We start from the raw sequence: 27,797 nt of genomic DNA, 5'->3' as shown, positions 1-27,797 counted from the left end.
GAAGCTCAGAGAATCACATGACTTACCCAGCTTGACAGGAATAAAATTCCCACCTGTTGATGTTCCACACCCGCTCGGTGTGACACTAGATAGGGGGCAACATTCCCAAGTCAAAGAGCAAAATGTGATAAGTGTGATGTTTTATAAAGTAAATATGGTTTTAGGTACTAGGTTCAGTGAGAATTATACTTTTGTAAGGATAGAGGGACAATATCCTTATAGCTCACAGGATCTAGACAAGTGCTCAGTTCTTCTCTACCACAGTAGGAAAATACTGGAAAAGAAGATGTTCACAATTTTGGAGCCAGACTACCCAGGTTTAAATCCCAGTTCTATCACTAACTTTTGTGTCTCAGTTCCCTCAAGCTATAAAATGGGGATAATAATAATAATACCTACTTCTTAGGATGGTTGTGAGCATTACTGAGTTAATACATGTACACTACCTGACAAAGTAAGTACTGAATGTCATTGTTATCACTGGGAAGCTACCAGTTCCTCACTACAGGTTCTTAGGGGTCTCTGACCAATAAAACAGTCTAGAATGTAAGAAACCTATGGTAGAGTAAGACTGTTAACACTTGCTGCTCTGTTCCTTCCATCAAAACTAACCATCAAAAACTCCATTTTTTCATATCTTCTTTCTTTTTATTGAAAAAAATTTTAGAAAATGGCAGTTAATAAAGGACACAAACAAATCAGCAAATCAACAGGGATATACTAGTGAAAAGCATAGACAATATAAAACTAAAAATGTCATTGGCTTCTTTAATCGGTTAAGAGCACACAAAATGTAACAGGCAGAGGATCTATTTTAAACAAATTAAAAAGCTGGGTTTTTTCCCCAATTCGCCTCGTCAGATATATACACACCACAAAAAATGGTGTGTGAAGATGTATACAAGTAATTGTATCCTGAATTAAGGATACAATTAAAACAGCTATTGAAACAGGAATTAACAACAGATTGACAATTTTAAAAACTGAGTCTTAATACGCTGCATGGCACAAAGCTATACTATTCTGCTAGATATGAAGGAGAAAGTCTGTTCAGTTTTTAGCAAAAATGCTTCTCCAGAAAAGCAAATGAAAACAGTGTAATCAGCAGACCAAGGAAGCTACAGCTAGATATCAGAGCTATAATTTCTCATATCTCAGATAGAAAATCCTATTTATCCAGAATGGACTAAATTTCAGGACAAAACAGTAACATTTAACATTTTTTACATTGCTTCTTTCCTTCTCACCCCATAATTTTGCCTGATCTTGCAAAAAGATGGCTGCTTTTAGAATTGGCTATTTTATTTTTCTTTCTGTGGCAAGACTGTCATGAAGTCTTGATATTTCAGGCTCATATGCATCCATGACCAGTGTCCCGCTGTGGTCAAAAAACTTAGCAATGGACCTGGTGAACTCAGCTTCCCGTTGCTGCTTTGTTCTCCCACTGATGAAGGTCAGCTTCAGAGTGTATTTGTCATCAAACCTAAGCAAAAACAATAAATCAACAATCATAAAAAAACAAAGGAAGAGATTCACCCAGTAATAGCAGAGTACCAAGTATTTTCAAAGAATAGAGGTGAGAAGCCTACACAAAGATTTCTCTCAAAAACTGCCTTCAAGATACAAATGCTGATTCATAGGTGTTGTTTTGTGTCCCTGATTTAATTACTGTGTACGTCCTTCATCTTTCTTGTCATAAACTGTTAAGCCATATGGAACATCTTCTCTCACCTCTGAACTCTGTTACTTGTTATGCTAGATGGGTCTTCCTAGTAGCCACTTCTCTCCAATCTCAACTGACTGGTTTCCATCCTATATAATAAAAGGCTAATATGCAAATCGACCGAACAGCGGAAAGACTGGTCACTATGACACACACTGACCACCAGGGGGCAGATGCTCAATGCAGGAGCTGCCCCTGGTGATCAGTGCGTTCCCACAGGGGGAGCACCGCTCAGCCAGAAGCCGGGCTCATGGCTGGCTAGCACAGCAGTGGTGGCGGGAACCTCTCCTGCCTCCAAGGCAGGGCTAAGGACCCCTTGGGGGATGTCTGCCAACCAGCTAGGCCTGCTCCCTGAGAAGGAGCAGGCCAGACTTAGGGGACACCCACCCCCAGTGCACAAATGTCATGCACCGGGCCTCTAGTTTGTTAATAAACTTCCTCAGGTCTTAAACTTCTCTGAGAAAGCCTTCCCAAATTAGGTCAGATGTCTTCCCCTTTGTCTTGCACAGCACCATCAATCAATAGTCAAATACTGAGTGCCTATCATATGCCAAGTTCAATGATAGGCTCCCATGCTATCAATAAAATTACCTATAGAAATAATGTATTTGTATTCTTTCTTTTTTTATTTTTTTGGTATTCTTCACTGGACTCAAAGATTCTTGAGGGCAAAATGTTTGTCTTTTTTGTATTCTATTCTTAACTTGGCACTTGCTGGGCAATCACATTTTTATAAGTAAATGAAGAACCTTTGTTTTCACAGATGCTCCCCAATTCCAGGCTGCTCAGTCCTTAGACTGTGTAATCAATCTAGCTCCATGTTCTACCCTGATGCTAGGCAAGGGATGTCTTTTGCTCCATGAACTCTTAGAGATTCCTTAGCTACACCTTAAGGCCTTTACTATCTCCATCCATTCAAAAAGGTTTATAACATCAAACTTTGGCGGGCTGACAGTCTTCCCCTATTTCCACCTGTTTCTGCCTCCATTTATTAGGGTAGATTCTGGATTGTCAGGCTAGTAGTATCTTTAAAGGAAGCAGTTGTTTTAGCCTGTTTCTATGCATTTAAAATAGGAAAACTACCCCCTACTTTTCAGGATCACTGTCATGGTTAAAAGTGCCTATCATTAACCAGTGCTGAAAAAAAAATCATAACTTAAAAACTGTCAACTAGCCAGTTATTTGTTACACCTGGAGAGCTAGGAGTGAAGACTTTTTTTTCAAGCTCTGACCAACTACTGCTGGTATCACACCAATATTTGGACTTTTGGATCCAGTTCCATTGGCAGTTCCATGACTTTGATGGCAGAACATGATCTGATGAGCTGTGATCTAATGCATTTTAGAAATAATCACTAATTCAATAAATATTTTATTCAGCCCCAACTATGCATGTCAGGCAGTTTTACATGCTAAGGATATAGAGCAGTGAACACAAGGACAAACCTGTCTTTGGGAATTTTAGTGTGTATAAGGAAACCAACAATAAAGTAAAAAAATACAATGCCTGAGCAAAGCCCTAAAGAAGGTAATAAAACAAGCTACCTGAAAAAAGACTATCCCAGGCAGAGGAAACAGCAAATGCAAAGGTTCTGTGACAAGAACATGCCTGGAATGTGTGAAGAACAGAAAAGAGACCAATAAGAAAGAACATAATAGAGTAGGAGGCTAAAAGCCACAAGAGATGAGGGGTGTATTTGCATATGTGTATGGGATGCAGAAAAAAATTTGTATGGATTTCTAAGCTATGCTTAAGATTTTAGTTTTTTTTCCTATGAGTAAAGGTTTTGAGCTGAGGATTGAGTTGATCTGCCTTAAGTTTTAAAATGATCACTCTGCCTGTTGTACTGGGAATAGACTACAGGCAGGGAGAGCAGCTGCAGAGGTCCATTAGGACATTATTACAGTAACCTAATTGAGAGATGATGGTAGCAGTGGAGATGTTAAGTGGTCAGACTGAATATATTTAGAAGGTAGGGCTGACAGGATTTGTTGGAAGAACTGAGAGAGAGAAGTCAAAATGATTCCAGAGTTCTGACCTAAGTAATCAGACGGATGGCGTTGCCATTTATTGAGGTAGATTTAAATGAGGGATAGCAGAGTTATGTTTTAGATGTGTTCATTTTGAGATGCTCATTAAGATCCAGTGTTAAATAGAAAGCTGGGATACATTTGGAATTCAGAGTAGAGGGCTAGTATGAAAACTCAGATTTAAAGATCATCATATAGATGGTATTGAAAGTATAGTAAGATTACACTTAGTGAGTGAATATAGAGAAGAGGTGCTAGGAACAAGCACTGGTCGTATCTCAAATTTAGAGAAAGGGAATAATGAAGAATTATAAGACTAAGAAACCGACATTACGGTAAGAAGAAAATTAGAAGATTATGGTATCCTAGAAGCCTATTTTAAAAAGAAAGTATAACAAGGAGAGAGTGATCGACTGTGTCAAATGCTGCTGATAGGTCAAGTGCAATGAGGAAAGAGAAGTGAAGAGGAACAGATCAGAAGATAATGGGAGAAGAAGAAAAGGGGACAGAGAAATGAGAACAATGTGCGAGAAGAGTAAGGAGAAAGAAAACAACTTTTTTAGTTGGGAGAAATTACAGCGTGTTTGTATGTTAGAAAGAATAATTCAGCAGGAGAAACATCAAGTCAATGAGAAGGGGTAAGAATCTAGTGGACAAATGGAGAGGCAGCATCAGACAGGAACTTAGAAAAGCGGAATATGATGAGCAGGAAATGATGCGAGACTTCCGGTTGCTTCTATCTTCTCAGGAACAAGAGAGGCTGAGAGTAAAGGTGCAGGAGGAGAGAAGGAGGTTCAAAGATAGAGAAGGTATGAAAGATCCTCTGTGAGAGAGTAACTGGACTATAGAAATGCCATGGAACCTAAGATGGGTAAAGAGAAAATGAGGGGAAGAGGGACAGTGAAGTGAAAAGGTGGCAGGCTCAAGGGAAGCCAATGGAGCTGAAGAACTGTTAGGACAAGAGAACTACAAGGAGATAGACTACGAAGCAGTGGCCAGAGAGTGGGATACTTAAAACTGAATTATTGAAGGTACTTACCTATCAGTAATAGCTAGGTCTAGTATATGACCAGGGAAATAAGTGCTTAAGACTTGGTAGAGCTGAGCCGGCACAGCTCAGTGGTTGAGCATCGATCTATGAAATTCAATTCCCGGTCAGGGCATATGCCTGGGTAGCAGGCTCGATCCCCAGTGTGGAGCATGCAGGGGGCAGCTAATCAATGATTCTCTCTTTCCCTCTCCGGGGGAAAAAAAAGACTTGGTAGAAAACAAGATAATCAGAAAAGAGAAAATAAAACTGAGAGGCTGAAGTACTAGAATAATCATCCACTAAGATTTCTGGAAAGAGCTATGTTAGAGAGAGTGCCAATGAACCAGAAGCTTTCTTCAAGGAAAGAGCAGTGGGTCTATATTTAACTGCAATCAGAAGGAAAAGAGGTGGCATTATTTCCTCTCCACAGGCACCAATAACGTGGCAGTTGGTAAAATTCAGCAGGGAATATGGAAAAATCAGAACCCTTATACAATGCCAGTGGAATTGTAAAATGGTGCAGCTGTTTTGGAAAACAACCTGTCATTTCCTCAACCAATTTTAAGAGTTAAAATTGGATCCAGCAATTCCTCTCCTAGTTATATTACCTAAGAAAGGAAAATGCATGCCCACACAAAAATGTACACAAATGTTTACAGCACCATTATTCATAACAGCCAAAAGATGGAAACAACTCAAATGTCTACCAACTAATAAATGGGTAAGCAAAATACATGCCGTGGGACATTATTCAGCATAAAAAGGAATGAAATATTGATACATGCTACACCACAGATGAACCTTGAGAACATTAGGCTAAGTGAAAGAAGCTTGTCACAAAAGAAAACACATGTTATAAGATTCATTCATATGAAATATCCAAAACAAGAAAGTCTATAGTGACAGAAAGTAGAATAGTGGTTACTTAAGGTTGTGGGGAATGGGAGGATAGGGTACAGGCTTTCTTTGTGAGGTGATGAAAATGTTCTAAAATTGATTGTGGTGACAATTGCAAATATCTGTACATACACTAGCAACCATTGAACTGTACATACTTTAAATGGGTAAACTGTATGGCATGTGAATTATATTTCAATAAAGCTGCTTAAAAAACACAAGTCAGAATGAAAATAATGAAATCAAGATGACATTAGGGTCTAGAATTCTGCAGCTATGTTTCAGTGGGCCCTGCCAGGAGGAGATAAGAACTCAGCTGCAACATCAGAAGGAAGGTCTGCTTCTCCTCACAGGCATCTCAACAAGTTGGTAATGAGAAGCTTTTTTACAATGATGCTGCACTTACCTTCTATTTGTGAATAACTGTACTTGTAATTTGAGAGCCTACTATATGCTAGAAACTGTACCATGTTTTTAGGATTATGACTAAGAGCATGAATTCTACCCTGGCTGATGTGGCTCAGTTGGTTGGACATTACCCTGTGCACCGAAAGGTTGCCAGTTTGATTCTCGGTCAGGGCACATGCCTGGGTTGTGATTCGATCCCTGGTAGGGGGCGTGCAGGAAGTAGCCAATCGATGTTCTGCTCTCACATTGATGTTTCTCCCCCCACCCCTCCTTCATCTCTAAAAAAATAAAGTAAAAAATCTTAAAAAAAGGAGCATGAATTCTTGGCTCAGGCGTGGGCTGGAATACCTGCTAGAATTCACTTTTGAGCTGTATGACCCTGAAAGAATTAACCGAACTCTTTGGGCCTGTATTCTTATTTTAAAAAGGAGTTGTTCTAAGGTTTATATGAGATAATGCACTTAGCACAATAACCACTACATGCTCAATAGAAATTTGCTATTATTATAACTAGTATCTCGTCTTCTGAACAACTCTACAAGTCATTTTTGACCCTCCTAAAGCTCATAGTTTACATGACATACCAGAAGTCACACAGCTGGAAATAGATGAGCAGGAATTTGAACCCTATTCTAGATACCTAGAAAGATCTCAGTTGTCAGCTGGACAAAGTTATACCTACTGCTGGTCAGAAACAGACTGAATTTTCCTTCTCTGAGTTGCCTGGCACATTGCTTCAGAGATTCCTGATTGCAAAGAAATGGAAACTAATGGGATTCTTCAAAGATAACTGACTTTAAACCTTTGGCCTTTATAATTCTGCACCCTAACTGACTCAGTTAATTAGCCACAGGAAAAAGAGAATCATTCTTCATTCTCCACCAAAGTACTTTTTCCCAGAGTTTATCCTCAGAGCATATCTGTGATAATGCAACATCAGAACTGCAATGCTAAGAAAAACTTTATAGATCATTCATAATCCTTCATTTTACATGACTAGTATGATCTGCATAGAGTAGGCATACAATAGTCTGTTGCTGATAATGACTCAATACCCAGAGAAAAGCCAACACCAGGATTTAAGAATCTGTGAGGATAGTCATACCTTTTGAGACTGGAGGACAGTTGCCAAATATCATCAGGATCCATCCCTGTAGGATCTTTCCTGTGGGCCACGAGAAAGATGCTCTTCTCCTTATATGAGGTATAAATGGTCAGGATCCCCATCATCACAAAATAGGTTCGAATAAGGTTAAGGGGAAAACACACAAACATATTCACAAAAGAGGACTAACACATATTGGAAAGCAAGAGCTACAAAAACTACTAGAGTTCTGTCTTGCTGTAAAAACCCTGAATATTTAGCCATTTCATTTTCATCCTTATGTTTATGTACCAAGAGAAGCAAGGCTCTCAGGTTAGAATACTTCAAAGGGGAACTTCAAAAGGGAAGAAAGAAAACCAGCTATCTTTTCTGTTCAAAGGGGAACTTCAAAAGGGAAGGGCATAAACCAGCTCTTATCTTTTCTGTTCAATGATAACACCTAGTTTGCCAAGACTTGTGCTTATTTCTCTCTAAAATACAAAACTAATAATCACAGTGAACTTAACCGAACTCAACCAATTTGATGAGGCAATAAAAGAGAAGTGACTTTAGATTAGTTTACTATAAGAACAATTACTTCATATACATAGAACTTATTATATTCAGTTTTTGACAGTATTAACTACTATTTTGAGAACCTATTATGTGCCAGAAATTGGCATAAGAGCTTTGTATACACTGTATAATTTAAATTTTATGACCATGAGGGGCAGGAAAGTATAGTGAAAAATTTCATAATGGGATGATTTGTAAATGCCACGTCTGGGGACTATGATTTGGGATCAATTTGGATAATACCATTTTTGACCAGAACCTGATTTATTAAATGGTTTGCAAAATACCTTTGAAGAGAAATTCCCGAAGTGAAGATTTTAGAAATATTTCAGATTGTGGTAACACTGTTAAGAAAAGTAAACTGCCTACCAAAATGCTAATTCTGAGTATATATTACCCATATTTACAAATAAGTAACATTCAAACAGTTCCAAAAAGGAGTTCTTATTAGCACAAGATTACAAAACAACCTGGATTTCAAACCTAGGTTTCTCTAGTTCCACAATAGGTTATTTCCACGGTTACACAAACACCACCTATATACCTCATGCTCAGTAACTCCCAGTCCAGCCTCTCAGCTTCAAGGAAACCTGACACAGATCTAACCTTCAAAATCTGATCCTTTCCTAATATCCTGGAATGAGTGGCTTAAAGCAACCTGGTCTAATGGGAGAAGTTCTAGACTAGAAATAAGAAGAGCTAGTCATCATTGTGTTTTGCTATCAGGTGCTCACACTTGGATTATGACCTCTATTAATAACTAAATAGAATCCTATCTAATAAAGAAGGAATAGGCTAATTGACCCTCATGTCGTCGCAAAGAAGGCAGCACCCACAGCCAATAAGGAGGGAATATACTAATTGACTGTGCCGCCCTCAAAGACGGCGGCGCCCACAGCCACAAGATGGCGGCACCCAGTCCCCTCAGCCCCGCCGGGGTGGCAGGTGCACAGCAAGGCCGGGCCCATCCCCAGGTGGGCCCAGCCGCTCCGCACACTTGCCTCCGGCCTCCAGAGTCCCCCAGTCTCCTCAGCCCCCCAGCCGCCCAGGGCCAGCTTAAGGTGCAAGCAAGCCTCGGATAGCAGCTGCCCAGCCGACGCCCGAGGCGCAGGCAAGCCTCAGATGTCGGCTGCCCAGGGCCAGCCCAAGGCGCATGCAAGCTTCAAATGGCAGCTGCCCAGCCGCCCAGGGCTGCCCAAGGCTCAGGTAACCAGGGCCGGCCGAGGCTTGCGCTGCCGGCAGTGGCAGCAGCAGAGGTGTGATGGGGCGTCGCCTGATCACCAGGTCGCCTCCCACCCTTGAGGGCTCCCAGACTATGAGAGGGGGCATGCCAGGCTGAGGGACACCCCCTCCGGTGCATGAATTTTCATGCACCGGGCCTCTAGTTAAAGATAAAACAAAACATATTAAATCTAAAATGTCAGTGATAATTACTAGATAAATTTATAGATTCCCATAGCTGATAATATTAAATTCTAACATTGGCAGACACCCAGATCAAAGTTTGTCTTTTGTAGGAAACAGGGAGGTTAAGAGTAAAGATTTTAAAATAGTCACTAGAAAACAAACCTGAGTATAAATAAAGGATATGATATGACGCACAATGCCAAAACAGGCTTGGACTCTGGAAAAGGGTGCATATAATCCCAAATCAAAGCCACTATGGCAAAGAAACAGGAGATGGTACAGATGGTGAGGCGACCGTCAATTAGACCAAAATTCTCCACATACTTGTACTTTTCCAGTAGTACCTAGTGAGAAGAACAAGGAATCAAGCTAACAGGAATGCTTCCTTCCTAGAATCTGCTTTTATTCTTAATTTCCATGATAAAAGTTATATTGGAATCATATAAATTACCAAGTAGTTCTTTCTAATCAGAATTTTATCGTTCCAAGCAAATGGACTCAAGCTGTTTATAACAGATCCCAGCGAAAAAGTTCATCAACTTCTCATACATTTTTTTAAAATCCTCAACTTATTCTCTGGAATGAAACTAAAATTTTATTTTCCCTTTTTAATTATAGAGATGACCAATCATGGATGAATGTGTTATATTCCCTCAACTTTCTTGGCTCTTAACTAATTAACCTAAAAACAACAGATTAGTAGCTTTCTGAAATTGAAATGTTAGAGAACTTGAAGAGGGGCGTTAGGTAACTAACATTTGTATTTTTACACACGCTCCCCCACATACACTGTAAGGAATTTAGAAACTGCTTTCTGGCTCAATTCCTAACACTGGAAAACTAAGGTCATTCCAAATGACAGAAGAAAAAGATCCTGCAGATGAGCCATCAGCTGTACACACACTAATAGACCCCCACCTCAAGAAAGTACCTTTTTGGCAGAATCATCCAAAGAATTTTTCACAGCTGATCCATCCCATTTGTCAATTTTTACAGGCTTATCATCAATCTTCCACTGTAAAATAAAGAGTTGTACATCAAGAAATATGGCATCTTACTGAAAGTAAAATGAACTACTTCCTTAAAGGCATTCTTAAGTATAGTACCATTTACTCTTTCTCTTCCGATGTTGGACATCTAAAAGACAGAACACTTAGAAATGAAGGTGAAGGAGACTAGGGTCACTAGAATCAGGTGATGCTCAGGATGTTGCCAGTCTCCATGCTGAGAAGTCAAAAATCTATAAGCCCAAAACCAGAACACTTACATGGGCTACAGAGTAACTACAGTGTGAACTCACATATCCCATTCCTGTTCTACCCAAATGTGAGCATAGAAAAGATCTCCACTTGGTTATCCTTTCATTTGTGACCACAAAATTCAAAAAATATATATCTATGAACTTTCAGACACAAATAAAATGAGGAAGGTCTCCTTTAATATACTAGTATCTTCATCAGCAAACAACTTTTATGTTTTACCAGTATGTCTTAACTATAGGAAAACAGCCAATCCAGTGTAATCTGTTGGAAAGAACATTTTGAATTAAAAACCAAGTTATATCACTAGTGAGTTGTGACTTTTGGACAAACCCTGCTTCAATTTCCCTCATCTGCAGAGGTTGAGAAAGGTTACCAAATACTGTGCTACTTAGAGGAAAGTGATTCTCTCACACATTGTTGGCAGAAATTCAAAATGTGACACCTATAGAAGACAATTTAGCACCTTGGATTCAAGTTCCCACTTCTGGACACTTTTCCATATCCACATCAACATGAAATAATATACAAGTCTATAAACGTAGCAGTATTTATAGCAGTAATTATTATATATTTACCATATACAAAATAGAAATATATATTAGACCATTTAAGTGGAGATGGCAAGTAGGCAGTTGGATATATAAGTCTAGGGCTCAGAGAGGTCCAGGTTGGAAATATAAATGTGGAAGTCATCAACTTACAGATTATATTTAAGCCATGATACTGGGTATCTCTTTGAAATGAGTGTAGATAGAGAAGAGGGCCAGAGACTTGCCAATATTTATAGGCCAGGAAGAAGAATAAATAAACAAACAAAAAAGAAATAAATGATAGAGACCAGTGAAGGTGGGAGAAAACCAAGAGTAATAAGTGTTCTTTAAGCCACATAAAGAAAGCATGTCAAGAACGAAGTGATCAATGAGTCAAATACTACTGAAAGGTTGAGTAATATGAAAAACTACTATTGAGATTTCACAAGAGGGAGGCCACAGCAGAGAAATGGTGCAGACAATAGCCAAAAAAGGGACCTGGGCAAATGGAAGTTATTAACTTCTGTGATATCACTGAGCTACAAAATGGTGAATAAGCAGTTAATAATAATATTAATAATTTGAAGCTTCATAGGTTACTCAGTAAGCACTATAAAGATTTTAAAAAAGAGTTTAAATTAAAATACAATTCACATACTATAAAACTCGCCATTTTAAAATGTACAATCCAGTAGTTTTTTAAATTATTCTCATAAGGTTGTGCAACTATCACCACTATCTAATTTCAGAATACATCCGTCACCCAAAAAAGAAACCTCATACCCATAAGCAGTCACTCCCCTCCCAGCCTCCCTCCAGCCCTGACAACCACTCATCTATTTTTTGTCTGCATGGAAATGCCCCTTCTAGACATTTTATATACTAAAAGGAATCATATAATATGCAGCCTTTTGTGACTGACTTCTCTCACTCAACATAATGTATTGAAGGTTCATCTGGGTTGTAATGGGTATCAGTACCTCATTCCTTTGTATAGCCAAAAATTCTATTGCATGGATATACAATATTTTGTTTATACATACTAGTACATCTGTCAACAAATACTTGGGTTGCAGCTACCCTTTGGCTATTATGAAGAATGTTGCTATTATAATTTGCATATGTTTTCATGCAAGACTTACATTTTCAATTCTTTTGGGTTTATACCTAGAAGTGGAATATGCAGAGTCATATGTTAACTCTATGTTTAACTTTCTGAGGAACTAATATGCTGTTTTCCAAAGTAGCTGAATCACTTGAAATTCCCACCAGCAATGTAAAAGGATTCCAATTTCTCCACATCCTCACCAACAATATATATATTTTTTAAATTATAGTCAGACTAGTGGGTGTGAAGTGGTATCTCATTGTGGTTTTGATTTGAATTTCTCTAATGACTAATATGTTGAGCTTCTTTTCATGTGCTTATTGGCCATCTATATATCTTCTGTGGAGCTATTCACATCTTTTATTCTTTTTAAAATTGGGCTGTCTTTTTATTGAATTATATAAGATTATATAGTCTAGACACTAGACCCTTATTAGATATATATTATGCAAATATTTTCTCATTCTATAAATTGTCTTTTCACTTTCTTGATAGTGTCCTTTGACAAAAATGCTTTTAAATTTGAAGTAAAAAACAAGGAGTTTTGAGATACTATTAAATTTTAGTTTGCAACACTATGTTAAAAAAGCCAGCACCTTGTTGCTTTTTTTGTTTTTAATCCTCACCTGAGGATATTTTTTCCATTGATTTTCAGAGAAAGTAAAAGGGAGGCAGGAGGGAGAGAGCGAGCGATCGATGGGAGAGAGACACATCGATTGGTTGCCTCCCTGACCGGGTCCAGGGGTAAAACCCACAATCCAGGTACGTGCCCTTGACTGGAAATTGAACCTTGACCCTTTAGTGTGTGTGGGCCAATGATCTAACCACTGAGCAAAACAGACCAAGACAGCACCTTACTTCTTTAAGCACAACACACTTACAGTAATGCCATAAAACTGTTCATTGTCTTTGTCAGAGCTGGGTCAGGACACAAGCATACCATGCAGAAGTTTGACAAACTAAGATACCATCACTGAGAGTAACAGAGGAAACCATCACTGAGAGTAACAGAGGAAACATGGTTGGTAGGTGACAAAGCCAAGGCTTAAGCCCAAGTCTTCCAATCTCAAAACAGATGCTCTTTCCACTACTACATTAGCTAGCACATGGCCTGCTCCAGAATGAGAGGCAACATACTAAGGTAAGAGAACTGATTGAGAACTGGGGAAGCCAGGTTCTGGATTGTTACTAACGCACTGTGTGGTCTTGGGCAAGTTGCTTCTTTTGCCCTCTCCAACTGTATCCATGTCTACAAAATGAGGAGGTTGGAACAGATGAGCTTCAAGATCTCTTCATTACAAGCATTTTAGAGAAAACACTATTGATTAAGCAGAATAGTTAATAAACAAATAAAAAAACTTAAGATGTCTGAACCAGAAGAGATTTAAAAAGTCATCTAGGACAGCAGTTCTTAACCCAGAATTGTTAAAATGTAGAGGAAATAAATAGTATGTGTGAAAACATGCAGATGTCCAGGCCCCACCTCTAGAGAATCGGATTCAGGTCCGGAACGAGGTTCGGAAATCTGTATTTTTAACCAGGATCCCAAGGGGGTCTGATGTAGACAGTCTCCATATCATGTTATAAAAAATATTTTAAGAAAGTGAATATACTCAGAATAACTGCTAGTTAGCAATAGCTACATGTATTTTGTTGAGTACTTACTATGTGCCAGACACCACCTTTTAAGGTAAATGCTATAATCATCCCCACTTTGCAGATGAAGAAACGGATATAAACAGATTTACTAACTTGCCCAAGAACATACCTGGTAAGTGGCAGGCAGGATTCAAAGACAGATGGCCTGGCTCCAGAGCTTGTGTTCTCAATTACTAAGATACAAAAGCTGGACTTTAAGATTAAGGTGATAGTCTAACCAAGAGACAGAAATCCAGCTATGAGGTTAAAAGGGTCTAGATATAGCTTCTAGAAAGCATGGTTTAATACCACAGTTTAATAGCCAAAACAAATCCAGTCAGGAGACAGAAAAGGGTTTAGTTTCTGGAAAGAATGATTTAATACAACATATTAATGTTAATAGTCAAAACAAATTAGGCAAGCAACTTCTCTTTATAGTCTACTAGGCAGAACAAAATGCTTTGGTGTATTTTGGGCAAAATAACTTTTTGCAATGATCTAAGTTATTCTGTGATGGAGTTTAGATTATATTTGCATACCTATTTTTAAGACCAGGAAACTAGAAGTGTTTTGTTCTTAAAGTCATTTTCTCTGGAACAGAAATTCACATCTGCCTAGGGAAGGCTGTAAGTACCCTTGCATTGCTTTATTATATTTGTTTATGGCAAGTGAAATTACAGCTGGAGGATATAAAATAAAAACCCTCCAAAAAATCAAGACAAATCAAAGATACTGTAAGCCTCTCATTCCCACATAGCAAAAGTTTCTCTAGTCATTCAGATCTGTTCCAGTGAGAATATTTTTCCTATGTTCTCTTCCACAGTACCCTCAGTTTTCAGACAACTTGAGGCACCATCTTCTAAGACTGTTTCTGAAGACTGAAGTGGCAGATCTGAAGTTTTTTCTCTGTTTAATTCACTACTGCAAGTACTTACTCTAGAACCTTTCATGGGAAAATGGACAAATACAAATTGGAATAACAATACAAGACAGTATGTCACATTAATTGACAGCTTAATACCCATGTGCCATGAATGCTAGAGAATTCAGAAGGGGAACAGCTCAATGTAAGGCAGCAATGAAGTTTTCCAAAAGGAAGTACCTAAACAACTCCTGACTTATTTTTTCATTCCCACGTGCCATGAATGCTAGAGAATTCAGAAGGGGAATAACTCAATGTACGGCAGAAAAGAAGTTTTCCGAAAGTGCCTAAACAGCTCCTGACTTATTTCTATCTCACTTCTTGGTTAATTCTGCCAAGTGTTCCTTTGTCTATTTTCGCCTACTTCTGTTATTCAAGTTGGGGGTTCTCATCACCTTGTCATTCTATTTTTATAGCCCTTTACAAGGAACATTTACCAATATTATACAATTTAATATTTACAACAAGCCTGTAATATGTACATACTAGAGGTCCGGTGCAAGAAATTCATGCACGGGTGAGGTCCCTAGGCCTGGCCAGTGATCGAAGCACAAGCGTCTGGCGTGGAAGGGCAGGTCCCAGCTGACCTCTGGGCTCTGGGCAGCACCTGGACCCCCCGGCCCCCCACCTGAGTCACGGTGCCCGAGTCCCCATGAGGAGATGCAGGCTGGGCAGTGTGGGCCTCTGGGCCACCCAGCGGCGCAGCACGGAAGCCAGGTGGGCAGTGCACTCTCTCCCGGCCTGCTTCCCAGACTGGCTCCTGAGCAAACCCACAGGAGCCCAACTGGCCCTGTGGTCCTGGTGGCTGCTGCCTGGCTCACCCAGAAGAGGCCAGAGGCCACTCCAGTGGGAGGCGGGCTCCTCACAGGCCCCTGGCACCTAAGCATGGGGCTTCCCAGGCACATGAGCCCTAGCGTCCTGGGGGAGGGTTGCAGGGGGAGTGAGAGCGAGCTCGGTGGACACCCCGCATCCTCACCACACCTCTGTCCCCATCACCCCCACCCTCAGGTAGCCAGCGAGAGGTTGCAGAGCATCACCGACGCCTGCTATGTTCCGTGCTGCTCCCTGGTGGTCAGTGCACATCATAGCAAGGAGTGGAACTCCTGGTCTCCTGGGCAAACTCCCGGTCAAACGACCGCCCAAGGGGACAATTTGCATATTAGGCTTTTATTATATAGGAGGATGAGCATCCACAATATTTACATAAGAAAATTTAAGTTCAGGAATACCAAGTAACTTATCCAAAGCCATGCAGCTTTTAACATGCTGCACTAGAACTTAAACTTGTCTTTCATTTTACATTAAACCCTTTAAACTACTATGGTATAAGGCCTTACTAGAAGGCTTTTAATTTTTACCTCTCCAAACTATCTGAATAATTTTCCTAAACGCACTTTAGTCTCAAAAACCTTCAACAGCTTCCTGCTCCTACTTCAAACAATCCATGCCCTATTTATTTATTTATCTATCTGTATTGATTTCAGAGAGGAAGAGAGAGGGAGAAAGACTGAAACATCAATGATAAGAGTCATTGACTGGCTGCCTCCTGCACGCCCTCTACTGGAGATCGAACCCGCAACCCAGGCATGTGCCCTTGGCCGGAATTGAACCCAGGACCCTTCAGGCTGCAGGCTGACACTCTATCCACTGAGCCAAGCCAGCTAGGGCCCATGCCCTCTTCAATCCTGTCACTACAGGTTTCTTACAGAACTGTCCAATCAACTCACTACCTAAGAAACATCAGGCACCATCTGTGTACCTTTGCTCAAGGACATTAACTGGTATATGCCTTCCCTCACTCTCCCCCCAAATAAAGTCCCAGCTCCACTTCAGACAAGAGGTCATCCCCTGGGGCCTTACCCCCTTATCAATTAGATCTCAGGGATCATTTTCCCTCTCTCATTTGAACTTCTGTAAAAAGTACACAATTAAATACACCAAAAACTTCTATGTTTAATATTCTGGGTATCCCATGTCTGATACTCAGCAATACTGAGTACTTTCTGACAATAGGATTCTTGATTTATTCCTATGTCATCACACATTTGTATTAGACACTATAGGTTATAGAGATCGTTAATGCTTATCATTTGGTTCTCCCCAAACCCCTAACACTTCAGATGAAGAAAAGGAGGCTTAGTGAGGTTAACAAAACATTCATACAGTCTGAAAGTAGCTACTTCAAAGCCCAAATCTGATGACCCCCAAATCCAGGTTCTTTCAATAACACAATGATGCCATATATACTTTTCAGTAATCACTACCTTAGCAGAATGCCCATGCTTAATGTTTGCTGGTGGTACTCCGAATACAGGGAAAGGCAAAAGCAGTCAATAGGGTGAGCACAGGCAGTAAGGTGCTCACCCAGCAGGAAGGCAGGATTTGTGTGTGAAAATGACCATCAATTCCCAACATTTTCACATGTTTCAGAGGAATCTGCTCTGAACCCAACCCGCAGAACACATTCTGTCCCTTAAGAAGGGTTCGGAGTGTGAGAATTATGTAATTCAAATCGGATGACACCAAAAGAGAAGCAAAAAGATCAGGACCCCTCGATTTGATATGTATTCATTTCTTCAGCACCTACCATGTGTTAGGCACAGGGAAGTCTGAAAGCTGTTTTCAATGAAAGTAAAAAAAAACACCACTGACTACTTACTACATTAAAGACCCAGGCTTACCATTTCTCATCCAACTGGCCCAGGGCCCTACAATGACAGAACTGAAGGGAACCTTCAGGCTAGTAAACCCTCCTTTCACAGATGAGGAAATACATAGGAAGAATAAGCATATTTCAAGGTCACACAACTAATTAATCGGAGGCAGAACCAGTACTAGGACGCAGATCTCTATGCAACTGTTTCTTCCAAGATGCTATGCTATGCAAAGGACAAGAAGGAACAACCCAAGAAGAGAGTTTTCCCTTTTTTTTTTTTTTTCTTTTCTTTTCAACCCTTGTTGCTAGGACCGTAGTTTTTTAAGACGTGGCTGGGCGGAGGGGGAAAGAGGCAAAGCAGGAACAAGCAGCAAACTCGCGAATTCGATTCACCGGGCACTTGGAGGCAGAAAGAGGAGGAAATGGGGGGGGGGGGGGGGGGAAGATGGCGAGAGAAAAAAATAAATCTTAAAGGCTTCCTGTCGGTCCAGCAGGGGAAGTCAATACTCAATTAAGTTCAGTATTCGGGGTATCTGTGATAAAACGCCTAGAAACTTGAATCCTTAGCGATACGCAAGGGTGGCAGTCGTGGTGGGGAGTTTAGGGACTATGGACTTCCAGCAGATGCTTTCATTCCTTCGGGCTTCAGTTTTCCCCATCGGTGAAATGGGCACATGGAACAGGAGCCCCACCACCACCACCGAGGAAAAGCGACGGCCGCGTAGAAACGTGGAAATAATCAGGTGATCCTAAGAAGCTGTGGTGACCAGCATTAAGGACCAGGAGCACTCCCGAGAAGGAAAGCAGACCTGAAGAGGAAAGAGCCCGCGTCTGGAGCGAGCGGGCTGTAAGCGCCCGTGGGGTTCCCATGGTGTGCCGGACCAGTATTCCCCCCCGAGAAACCTCTGAAGAAAAGGGGGGCGGGGATGGGAAGGCTGGCTCGCCGCCTCCCCGGCCTCCGCTGGCCTGGACTGTCCCCCAGAACTGTGTCCTCACCTTATCCAACAAGCCGCTGCGGCCACTGCCTGTCCCGCAGCTAGAGCCACCGCCAGCCCCACTACCGCCTCCGCCACCACCAGATCTCCCGCCCTGTCCAGCCGCCGCCATCTTGTCTGCCTAGGCGTCTCCCTCCCACTCCTACTTGTCCGAAGCCGATTGGCTGAAGCCCACGGCGTGACGTGTCGCGCGGAGCCCGTCGGGATCCGTAGTTCGCAGCTGGCTGACGCGAGGTGGCCCTCAGAAGTGGCCGCGGGGCTTGCTGGGATTTGTAGTAGTTAGACGCGCTGGCTGCCGGTTGCTGCCCAGAGGGCTGGCCGCCGCGTCGCGGTTACTAAGGAGTAGAGAAGGTAGTGGCAGGCGCCACCGTGGAGCGGCTCCGAGATCCCCGGGAGACTCGCAGGCGCGCATCCCGCCTGACCGGGAGGTCGCCCCCTCGAACGCCTCGGAGGCGGAAGCGACGCCGGAGGCCGGTGCGGCTTGGAAACTTAGTTTGCGTGAGGGGGTTAGAGCCTCCCCCGTCCCAAATGCAGTGTTTCCAGAAGGCGGGCGGGAGCTCGTTCTTCATCTTTTTCTAGGCCTGTTGGCACCAGTTATTCTCCCAGGCGACTGTCCTCTTAGCCGTTAGTAATGTTTTCGTGTGTACTGTCAGAGAATTATGGAAAACTCCTTCACTGACTGCTGTCCGCCAGGCAGTGTCCCGTGTGCATTTACTTATTTTCCTATTAAGCATAGTTGATATATGCTAGTCTATTAATAGTTTCCGGCGTATAATGTAGTGATTCGACATTTACATGCCTTACAATGTGATCACCATACAGCCTAGTAATCATCTGTCACTGTGCAAAGTTATCACAACATTATTGACTAGATTCCCCTTCACCCTTTTCACCTATCCCCCTAACCCCTCCCCTCTGGCAGCCATCAGTTTGATCTCTGTGAATCTGTTTTTGTTTTGTTCGTTTTTGTGGGTGTTGTTTTTTTTTAGATTACACATGTAAGTGAAGTCATACGGTATCTTTCTCTGACTTAGCGTTTAGGTCCATTCATGTCGCAAATGGCAAGATTTAATTCTTTTTTTTATTATATATATATATATATATATATATATATATATATATATATATATATATATATATTTTAAATGCCAGATGGAAGAATTTTGTGGTTTTATTAAACTCAAATACAATGTGCACATAAGCTGTCTATTCATTTTCTTCTCCGTGCAGCCTGGCTTTGGGACTGGTGACCCTGGTGGCCAGCTGGGCCGTTCTTTCCACAATGGCTTTGCAGTTGTGAGAGGAAACCTCGGGAACAGTCTCCGCAAAGTAAGATTTGCTGGACGTCAGCAGCACTCCAAGCTCCTTGATATTGTGGGCCGGTGACTCTCAATAGCCACTGGGCAGCACGAGCTCTGTTTTCTTGTAGCTCCCATAACCAGTGCTGGACATCAAGGTCTGGCCCTGAAATCTCCTGTGCACCCTATTGTCCATGCCTCTGGGTGTCTACCAGTTCCACTTAATTTTGACACATCTGCCCGACTGGTGATAGATGAGCTTCTTGGTCCTCTTTCTGATGATTGATCTTGGGTTTCTTGAGGGGTCTGAGGGCTGCCATGAGGCAGAATAGGAAATGGCTGCCTCCTCTGCAGGCAGCTCTGAAGAAGAGAGCTCATTCTTTTTTATTGCTGAGTAATACTCCAGTGTGTGTGTGTGTGTGTGTGTGTGTGTGTGTGTGTGTGTGTGTGTGTGACTTGTGCCACACCTTCATTGCATCCATTTTGTCCCCTAACAGCCCTGTCAGGTGAGGAAAGTAAGGAACTTACCCAAGACTACATAGCATGTATCAGAACCTGATTTAGAAGCCAGGTGTTTTTTAACATCAAAACGCATGGTATGTTCCCTCTGCTGCTCTGCTTGTATAATTCTAGGATGTAATAGTATTCTAGATTTTTACTCATTCACTTTTTTTTTTCCACAAATTTTTTTGAGCAGCAACATTGCCCAGAACTATACCAAGGGATACAGGGGGATCAAGACAGATCTGTCTCCTACTCTCGTAGAATTCCCATTCTCGCGACCCAGAGTTATCACATAATGCTCTGTTACATTGCATCACGTGTGTGATTTTTATTTCCATAAACCCCTAAGTGTCCAAATGATTAAACATATATTTATTGAGTGCTTACTATGTAGCAGTCACTGGGGATATTTTGTTGAATAGAGCTGACAACATACCTGTCGTGGCAAAGCTAACATTCATCTGGTAATTATCACTAAATAATATTAGATGAGATGTCCTCATCTCGGTGAAGATGCCCCTGTAGCGTTTTGTTGTTTATCTTTGATAACTTCTCATTTCTCATGACCCAGCTCTAACGTCACCTGCTCTGGGAAACCTTCCCTGACCCTTCCTTCTTCCTTCCTCCAGATAGAATGAAGTGCTCCGTAGCATTGTGTTCATGGTTCAGTTTATTTCAGTGAACGTTCATTGAGCCTCTTCAGTGGGCTGTATGAGGTGCTGGTGATGGAGAAATATGTAGGACCCAGGCCTAGCCTTAGAGCGGCTCACAGCCTGGGGTTGGGGGATGGGGTGTTTGGAGTGGGGACAGGCAGTTGAGCAGACCATTATAATATACTTAATGGGGCATTGGGCCTCCATTAAGAGGCAGGCCTTAGATAGTAGCACAGAGAAGGGTCAACCTGAGGAGAAGACACCTGCATGAGCCAGGCAAAGAGGGCCACGTGTGATAGGCCAAAGGAATAAGACAAGCAAATGTATGCAGATGAAAAGCGTGTGTGTGTGTGTGTGTGTGTGTGTGTGTGTGTGTGTGTGAGTGTGTGTAGCTGAGAGGCACTACAATTAGACTGATATTAGCTCCTTCAAATGAGACCAGAAGTAACTGAAGCTAACTAGGCAGGCAGCCTCTAAATCTGGAACTTGAACTTTATTTTTTCTATCCTGCAGGTAAAGTTCCTTTTTCTCTTTGGGTTACTTTCTAGACAATGTGACCTGGGGGTTATGTGCCCTTTCTAGGTCATTAGTTGTAAATCCACACCTTATCACCTAGGGTTCCACATAGGGAATTGGAATTTCTATGATTAGTTGTGTGCAGGTCTGTATATCCCCCGTGAGCATGAGTCTGATTCATTCTTTGTGTTATGTGCATAGCAAATGTCTTTTCCCAGATTGTATCTTATCTTTCAACATTGTCTTTGCTACTGTTGCTATGCATAAATTTATCTTGTGTAAATGATTATATAAACTGATTCTTACTGATTTGTGATTTGCACATCTTATTTAAGCACTCTAGCCACATCCCATTGTCATAAAATTATTCTTCTGTTCCACCTTCCCATCTAGGTCTCTGTCTCTGTCTCTACATATGTATCAACCTACTTCTGGGCTTTTTAGTCTATGGTATTTTTCTAGGCCCTAGGTGAGACACATTTTGGAGCAGAAGAGTAATAGAAGAATATAATTAAGGAGCAAGGTCAAGAGCTCTGAATGGCAGGCTAAAAAGGAGTGTAATATCTATTTTACAGGTGAAGAAACACAAAAAAAGGGAAGTAAAGAGACTTTTCCCAAGATCAAAGATCAAGTAAGTACTATGCAGACCAGAAGCAAGGTTCCTGTGTTCTATAAGTTACTTGAGCCTTCTCCAACAGTCATCATCTCTATCATTTCCCATTCATTCATTCATTTATCTATCTGGCAGATAGGTGTAGTTGGTCACAAGAGAGATTTCCTAAAAGATAGATTGAGTAAATTACTGTTGATCTTTCCCCATCGATCCATTCATCTTCCCAACACGTTTTTAGTGAGTTCTAGGCTCTAAGCTAGGCTCTGGGATTACATAGGTGATAAGGTATCATAGGCTCCACAGCAGGTGGAAAGTTGGTAAGGGCAGCAAACAATTATAGTAAAGTAATAAGTACTACACTAGAGGTATGGGTTGTGGTGGGGACACATAGGAGGGGCCTCCAATCCTTTTGGGGGTGGTAAAGAATCAGGAAATTCAGAGTGCCTTGTGGTGGACCAACGAAGATACCAACATCACTCACTCATTTCACAAATAATTGTGGAATCTGTTATGTGCCAGGTGCTGGGTTAGGTGCTGGGGATAAAGAGATGAACATCATAGATGCTGCCCTTCCTCTGGAGGAGCTTAGAGTCTAATTAGGGAGCTCAGAAATATGTACAAAAACTCTTGGGTCCTGGGAATACTGCCGTATCCTTCATTTGGCTATTCGGGGGCCTTAAGACGAGGCTCAAACATTTGACCTTCATGCTCAGTGGGAATCCACTCAGAAGACTGTTGCAGTATTGGGGGTGAGGCGGTGGGGGGGGGGGTAATGAAAGATTTAAAGCAGTGAGAAACAGAAAAGTACATTGAACAGTATTTCTGAGCTGGAAGTGTCATGACTCAATGACCAGTTAGTGGAATCCCATTTTTTCACCTAGCATTATTTTTATCAGATCTCTCTTTCTGAAGCACGGCTTGGGTCATAGCTCTCCCCAGCTCAGAGATCATCCATGGCTCTCAGTTACTTACATGGTGAAACCCAAGCTCCTAGCCTGGTACTGAAGGCCCTTCAGGAGCAGACACCACCCTTCCTGTCTAGCCTTATTGTCCAAGACTTGCAAACACTCATCCTCTTCCTGGGTCAGATTGTTTCTTTATTGCACCAGGAATGCCGACCACCATGTCCTCAGTCATATGGCTTTTCTGTTTAGAAGGCTTATCTTTCTATCAGTAAACTCAATTCATCCCTCAAATTTTACTTACCCAGTTCAAATCTCATTATTTGCCTATCACCTTGCCGAAATGTGAGCCCCCCTCTTCCCTGAACTCTGTTAAAACAAAGAACATTTCTAGTGAGCACTTAATGTGTACCAGGCACTACCTTTCTAACGTGATCCTTTTATCTGTCTATGAAGGTAGGTGTTATTACCCACATTTTGCGGGTGAGGAACAGGCTTAGAGGGATAGAGTAACTTTCCCACTCATGGAGCAAGGAAATTCACAGCCAGTATTCAAACCAGGTCTGCCTGAGTCCAAAGGTGATGCTCTTGCTGGGTTAGGATTGATTTGAACTAAAAAAAAAACAACCCCCCCCCAAAAAAAAACTAACCCAAGGCTTTGTCTCCCTCTTCATGTAAAGCCCATTTCTGAAGCAGGGCAGTGGGCCTCTCGGCCCTCAGAGATAGGGTGTAATACTGTGTGGTGGTATGAGATGAGAGAGCAATGCCGCACCTTCTCACTCTTCTACTTCCTCTTTTTCCTTGCTTCGCTCTCAGGGTGATGGCCTCCTCAGGAATCTACAAGCTGGATGAAGGGAAGCCTTACCTGAACAACTGCTTTCCAGCCAAAAATCTGCTTCGGAAACCGGAGGAAGGTCAGGTGACTTCTCCAATTTGCTACCTTTGCCTCACAGCCAGCTCCTGCTTTAGAATGTCTCTCATGTCCATTTCTTTTTCTCCAGCCCCTCGACTTCTGTTCCCTGCCCCACCGATTCCCATCCCTTCCAGTCCATCTTCCCCAGCAGCCTCAGGGAGCCTTCTAAAGTGCATGTCTTACCATCGTGTTCCCTTCTGTTCAGTGACTTCCCATTGCTGGCTCCTTCACCTGCTGTTTTGTCTTCAGAGTCTGACCTCCCATTATCCTTTGTGCAGCCCCATTCCTTTATTTATGCCCTCTTCCATAGTGCTCTCATTTCACATAGTTGTTTATATTTGCCCAGAATGTTCCAGCCCTCATTCCAGTTATCCATATTCTTCCCATCCACCAAGCCCAGCTCTTCTCCCACATGCAGCTCCCACAGTGCCCACCCTCTCTGGCGAGCCATCTTCCTCTTTCTGTTTCCTGTTTAATGATGAATTATATTCTGCCAAGCTCCTAAGTAAAATGGCTTAAACTTGACTCTGCTAAGTAGTTTTTCAAACTTTTATCTAGTTAAAAACACCTCTGCGGCAGGGACTCCTCACAACACGAGCAGAGCCATGCAGGTGGAACACTGCCAAAGCAGTGTGGCTTCACTGGACTGGATTTGTTGCTTTGAAAGAGTAGAGCAAGGAGGAGTACCCCTAGTTTACTCTACATGAAGTGACTTGCTGGTCACTCTGTGCATTGCATTTTGGAAGAACCATCTTCTCCTGTCTGTCCTCCCCACTTCTCTAGAGTGATTTCATTTTTCACATAGAGACCTTCTCTGGCTCCTATCTGTTTCAAACCCTCCCATGGAATTCTCAGTATGAAATTATGATGTTATACCCATTACCCACCCCCCAGAGAGAGAGAGAGAGAGAGAGAAGTAAATATACTCAGATGTATCTGCATGTGTTAGTATATGTGTGTATATTTCCTAGTCCACTGAGAGCAGTGATACCTCAGTCATGAAGTGCGTACTGGCACCTACATTGTGGTTTCTAAATACTATTCTCCAATAAAAGAAGCCAGGGCCCCTCAGAGAACAAGTTGTTTCTAGGGCTGGGTCAGGGAAAAAACAAGTTGAGCCTAGAACATCATGTGGTGCCAGAAAGTAAAGAAGTGGTCAGAAAAGTGATAGGTTCATGTCAAAAGGACTTGAAAGCCAACTTAAAAGAGCTTTCAATAGCCAAAGCTGGAACATTCTGAGCAACAAAATAGATAAAGGTAGATTTGGGTTATAAACCATTGAATAAATATTCGTCAGCACATAATTTTATATATATATGTATATACACACAAATATATGTATGTATACGTACATTCACATATCATACACACATATATATTCCTATATAATAAAAGCCTAATATGCTAAGTGTCCGACTGTTCATTTGACCATTTGACCAGTCGCTGTGACACGCACTGACCACCAGGGGACAGATGCTCTGACCGGTAGGTTAGCTTCCTGCTGGGTTCCGGCTGATCGGGACTGGGCAAGATGGGCCAGACATGCCTTGGAGCCCTCCTGTGGTCCTTCCCTGGCCCCGATTGTGCACCGGTGGGGTCCCTTGGCCTGGCCTGCATTGGGCCTCTAGTATATATATGTTCATTATAAGCACACACACATTACACACATTACATATTTAAAGGAATAGACTTATAAAAATGATGGACTGGCAAGTCTAAAATCTATAGGGAAGGCTGAAAACTTCGGGAAGAGCTGATGCTGCAGTCTTAAGGCAAAATTCTTTTTCCTCTGGGAAACCTCAGCTCTTGCTTTTAAGTTCTTTCATCTGATTGGTTGAGGCCCATGCACATTATCAAGGTTGGTCTCCTTTAAAGTCAACTGATTGTAGATGGTAGCCACATCTACAAAATACCTTCACAGCAATACCTAGATTAGTATTTGATTGAATAACTCCTTACTATAGCATATCCAAGTTGAAACATAAAATTAACCATCACAGATGCTAGAATTAGTGGATCAACAAATTTGATGAGAAACAGATATTTGCATAGTCTCAAGCTATCTTTATTAATTGCAAAGAGAAAAATAGTAACTTTTCAGTAGAGAAACTATGCTGACACCACCTTATCCAAGTGATCAATATTAACATCACCAGTAATAAGACATATTAACATCATGTACCCCCTCTTCTGATGTGCTGACAAGGGCACAGCATCACTTCTGTGGTAGTTTTGTCAAAGTGCAAAAGCCTTAGTCTAATTATGGGAACGCATCAAACAAATTCAAATTGTTTTGGGTCATATCACAAAATAATTGACTGGTATTCTTCAGAAGTGTCAAAATCACTCAAGGAAAAAGAAAGATGGAAGAACTGTCACAAAATTGGGGGAAACTAAGGAAACATAACAACTAAATGAAATATGAGATTCTAGATTGAATCCTGGAACAGAAAGAGGACATCAGTGAGAAAACTGGCGAAATTCAAAGAAGGGTTATTAAGATTAGTTACTAATATTATACCAATGTTAATTTCTTGGTTTCAATCATTGTATTATGACTAAATAAGACATTAGCAAAACTGGATGAAAGCTGTACAGGAACTGTACTATTTTTACAACTTTCTGGGAGTCTAAAATTATCTCAAAATGAAAAATGATGAGGGGGAAAAAACCTTCCCACAGATACTATTTCTGCTCTAAGCTTACCCCGTTATAACCCAAGCTCTTTTTCTAGTCCTCAAGACCTTTTCTGATCTGAATCTGCTCACCTCCAAGCCTCATCTTTCTTCCCTCATGTTGATCTCCTGACACACTCTGGGCCTTCCTTCCTAGCAGTGTTGGGCGTTTTGGCATCAACTCAGACTGGAGTCTCCAGGAGTCGGGGCTGTTGGAATATGGGACAAAGGTCTATGCCTAAATGGGGACAGCTTTGGGAAATGGAGCGCTTGAACTTTCAGGCCCAGAATGGGAATGGGAACTGGCTCACACCAGACTTGGGCCAGGAGCTGCGTCCAAGAGGCAGGATTGGCAGCATTGGTCAGGTGAGCTGGGGCAACCCCCCAGGCAGGGAGCCAGTGGTCAAAGGCACCAAGCTGTTCCCATAGCTCCGTGCTGTTCTTTTGTGTGGTCCCAATCGTGTGTTTTTAAAATATATTTTTATTGATTTCAGAGAGGAAGGAAGAGGGAGAGAGCGATAGAAACATAAATGATGAGAGAGAATCATCGTTTGGTTGCCTCCTGCAAGCCCCCAACTGGGGATCGAGCCCACAACCTGGGCATGTGCCCTTGACCAGAATTGAACCTGGGACCTTTCAGTTCGCAGACCGACGCTCTACCCACTGAGCCAAACCGGTTAGGGCTGGTCCCAATCTTTTATACCTCTGGGTACTTGTGCTCTTCCCTCTGCCCAGACTGCCTGGTTTTTTCATCTCCACCCAGTCAACTTTCAACTTACTAGATCTAGTTCATACCTTAGGCTGGTAGCTCCCATCTTTGGACTTCCATAGCAATCCTTATATATATTTTTTTAGCTCCTTTGAGTCAGGGCCTCTATCTTATTCATCTCCATAGCCCCAGCTCCCAGCGCAAAGTAGATACTCAGGGAAAGTCTGAATGGATGATTATGGGGGGGGGGGGGGCTGTAGCTCATGGTTCATTCAGCAACACTCACAGTGTGGTAAGCTTGTTCCAGGCCTTGGGAATATTGACATGAATGAATAAATTCTATACTCTGTGGAACTACCACTCTAGAGAGCAAGAAAGACAATAAATAAGTGAATAAATAAAATAATTACAGATTGCCATGAATGTCTTGCAGTAAAAAAATTGCTGATGGAGAGAATAGATTCTAGAATGTTGTCATGATTTTTTTTTAATGCTCACCCAAGGATATTTTTTCATTAATCTTTAGGAAGGAAGGCGCGTAGGTGGGGGAAAGAGAGGGAAAAACATCAATGTGAGAGAGACACATCGATTGGTTGCCTCCTGCATGTGCCCCAGATACCCTTTGGTCTATGGGCCAACTCTCCAACCACTGAGTAAAATGGGCCAGGGCATGATTTTTATTAAGTGAGTTTACTAGTAAACATCTCCTCCTCCTCCTCCTCCTCCTCCTCCTCCCCCTCTTCCCCG

At 41.8% G+C, this 27,797-nt stretch overlaps 2 protein-coding genes across 2 annotated transcripts in view; one reads left to right on the top strand and one right to left on the bottom strand.

Moving 5' to 3' along the window:
- Positions 1-748: 748 nt before the first annotated feature.
- Positions 749-18,388, bottom strand: SPCS2 (signal peptidase complex subunit 2). The gene is made up of 5 exons (XM_079787581.1): positions 18,269-18,388; positions 10,088-10,171; positions 9,341-9,500; positions 7,195-7,330; positions 749-1,483 (listed from the first exon to the last, which is right to left on the bottom strand). The coding sequence occupies exons 1-5, from the start codon at positions 18,377-18,379 to the stop codon at positions 1,297-1,299; spliced, it is 678 nt and encodes a 225-aa protein (XP_079643707.1). The 5' UTR covers positions 18,380-18,388; the 3' UTR covers positions 749-1,296.
- A 231-nt stretch (positions 18,389-18,619) lies between these two features.
- XRRA1 (X-ray radiation resistance associated 1) overlaps positions 18,620-27,797 on the top strand; it is a 58,250-nt gene continuing 49,072 nt past the window's right edge. Inside the window, exons 1-4 of the mRNA XM_079788999.1 lie at positions 18,620-18,741; positions 19,498-19,596; positions 21,814-21,869; positions 23,570-23,667. Of these exons, the coding sequence (XP_079645125.1) occupies positions 23,574-23,667 (94 nt within the window). The 5' untranslated portion in view covers positions 18,620-18,741; positions 19,498-19,596; positions 21,814-21,869; positions 23,570-23,573. The remainder of the gene's footprint in view (positions 18,742-19,497; positions 19,597-21,813; positions 21,870-23,569; positions 23,668-27,797) is intronic.

This window comes from Cnephaeus nilssonii (assembly GCF_951640355.1).
Source record: "Cnephaeus nilssonii genome assembly, chromosome: 13".
Lineage (NCBI taxonomy): Eukaryota > Metazoa > Chordata > Mammalia > Chiroptera > Vespertilionidae > Cnephaeus > Cnephaeus nilssonii.
This window is presented reverse-complemented; position numbering and strand designations above follow the sequence as displayed.

Excerpts from the sequence above, each read along its gene's own strand:
- SPCS2 (XM_079787581.1), bottom strand. The coding sequence starts at position 18,379 with ATGGCGGCGGCTGGACAGGGCGGGAGATCTGGTGGTGGCGGAGGCGGT. Across the intron at positions 10,172-18,268 it reads GCAGCGGCTTGTTGGATAAG|TGGAAGATTGATGATAAGCC; the intron begins GTGAGGACACAG and ends TTTATTTTACAG. Across the intron at positions 7,331-9,340 it reads TTTGGCATTGTGCGTCATAT|CCTATTTTGTGATGATGGGG; the intron begins CATATCCTTTAT and ends ACCTTATTCGAA.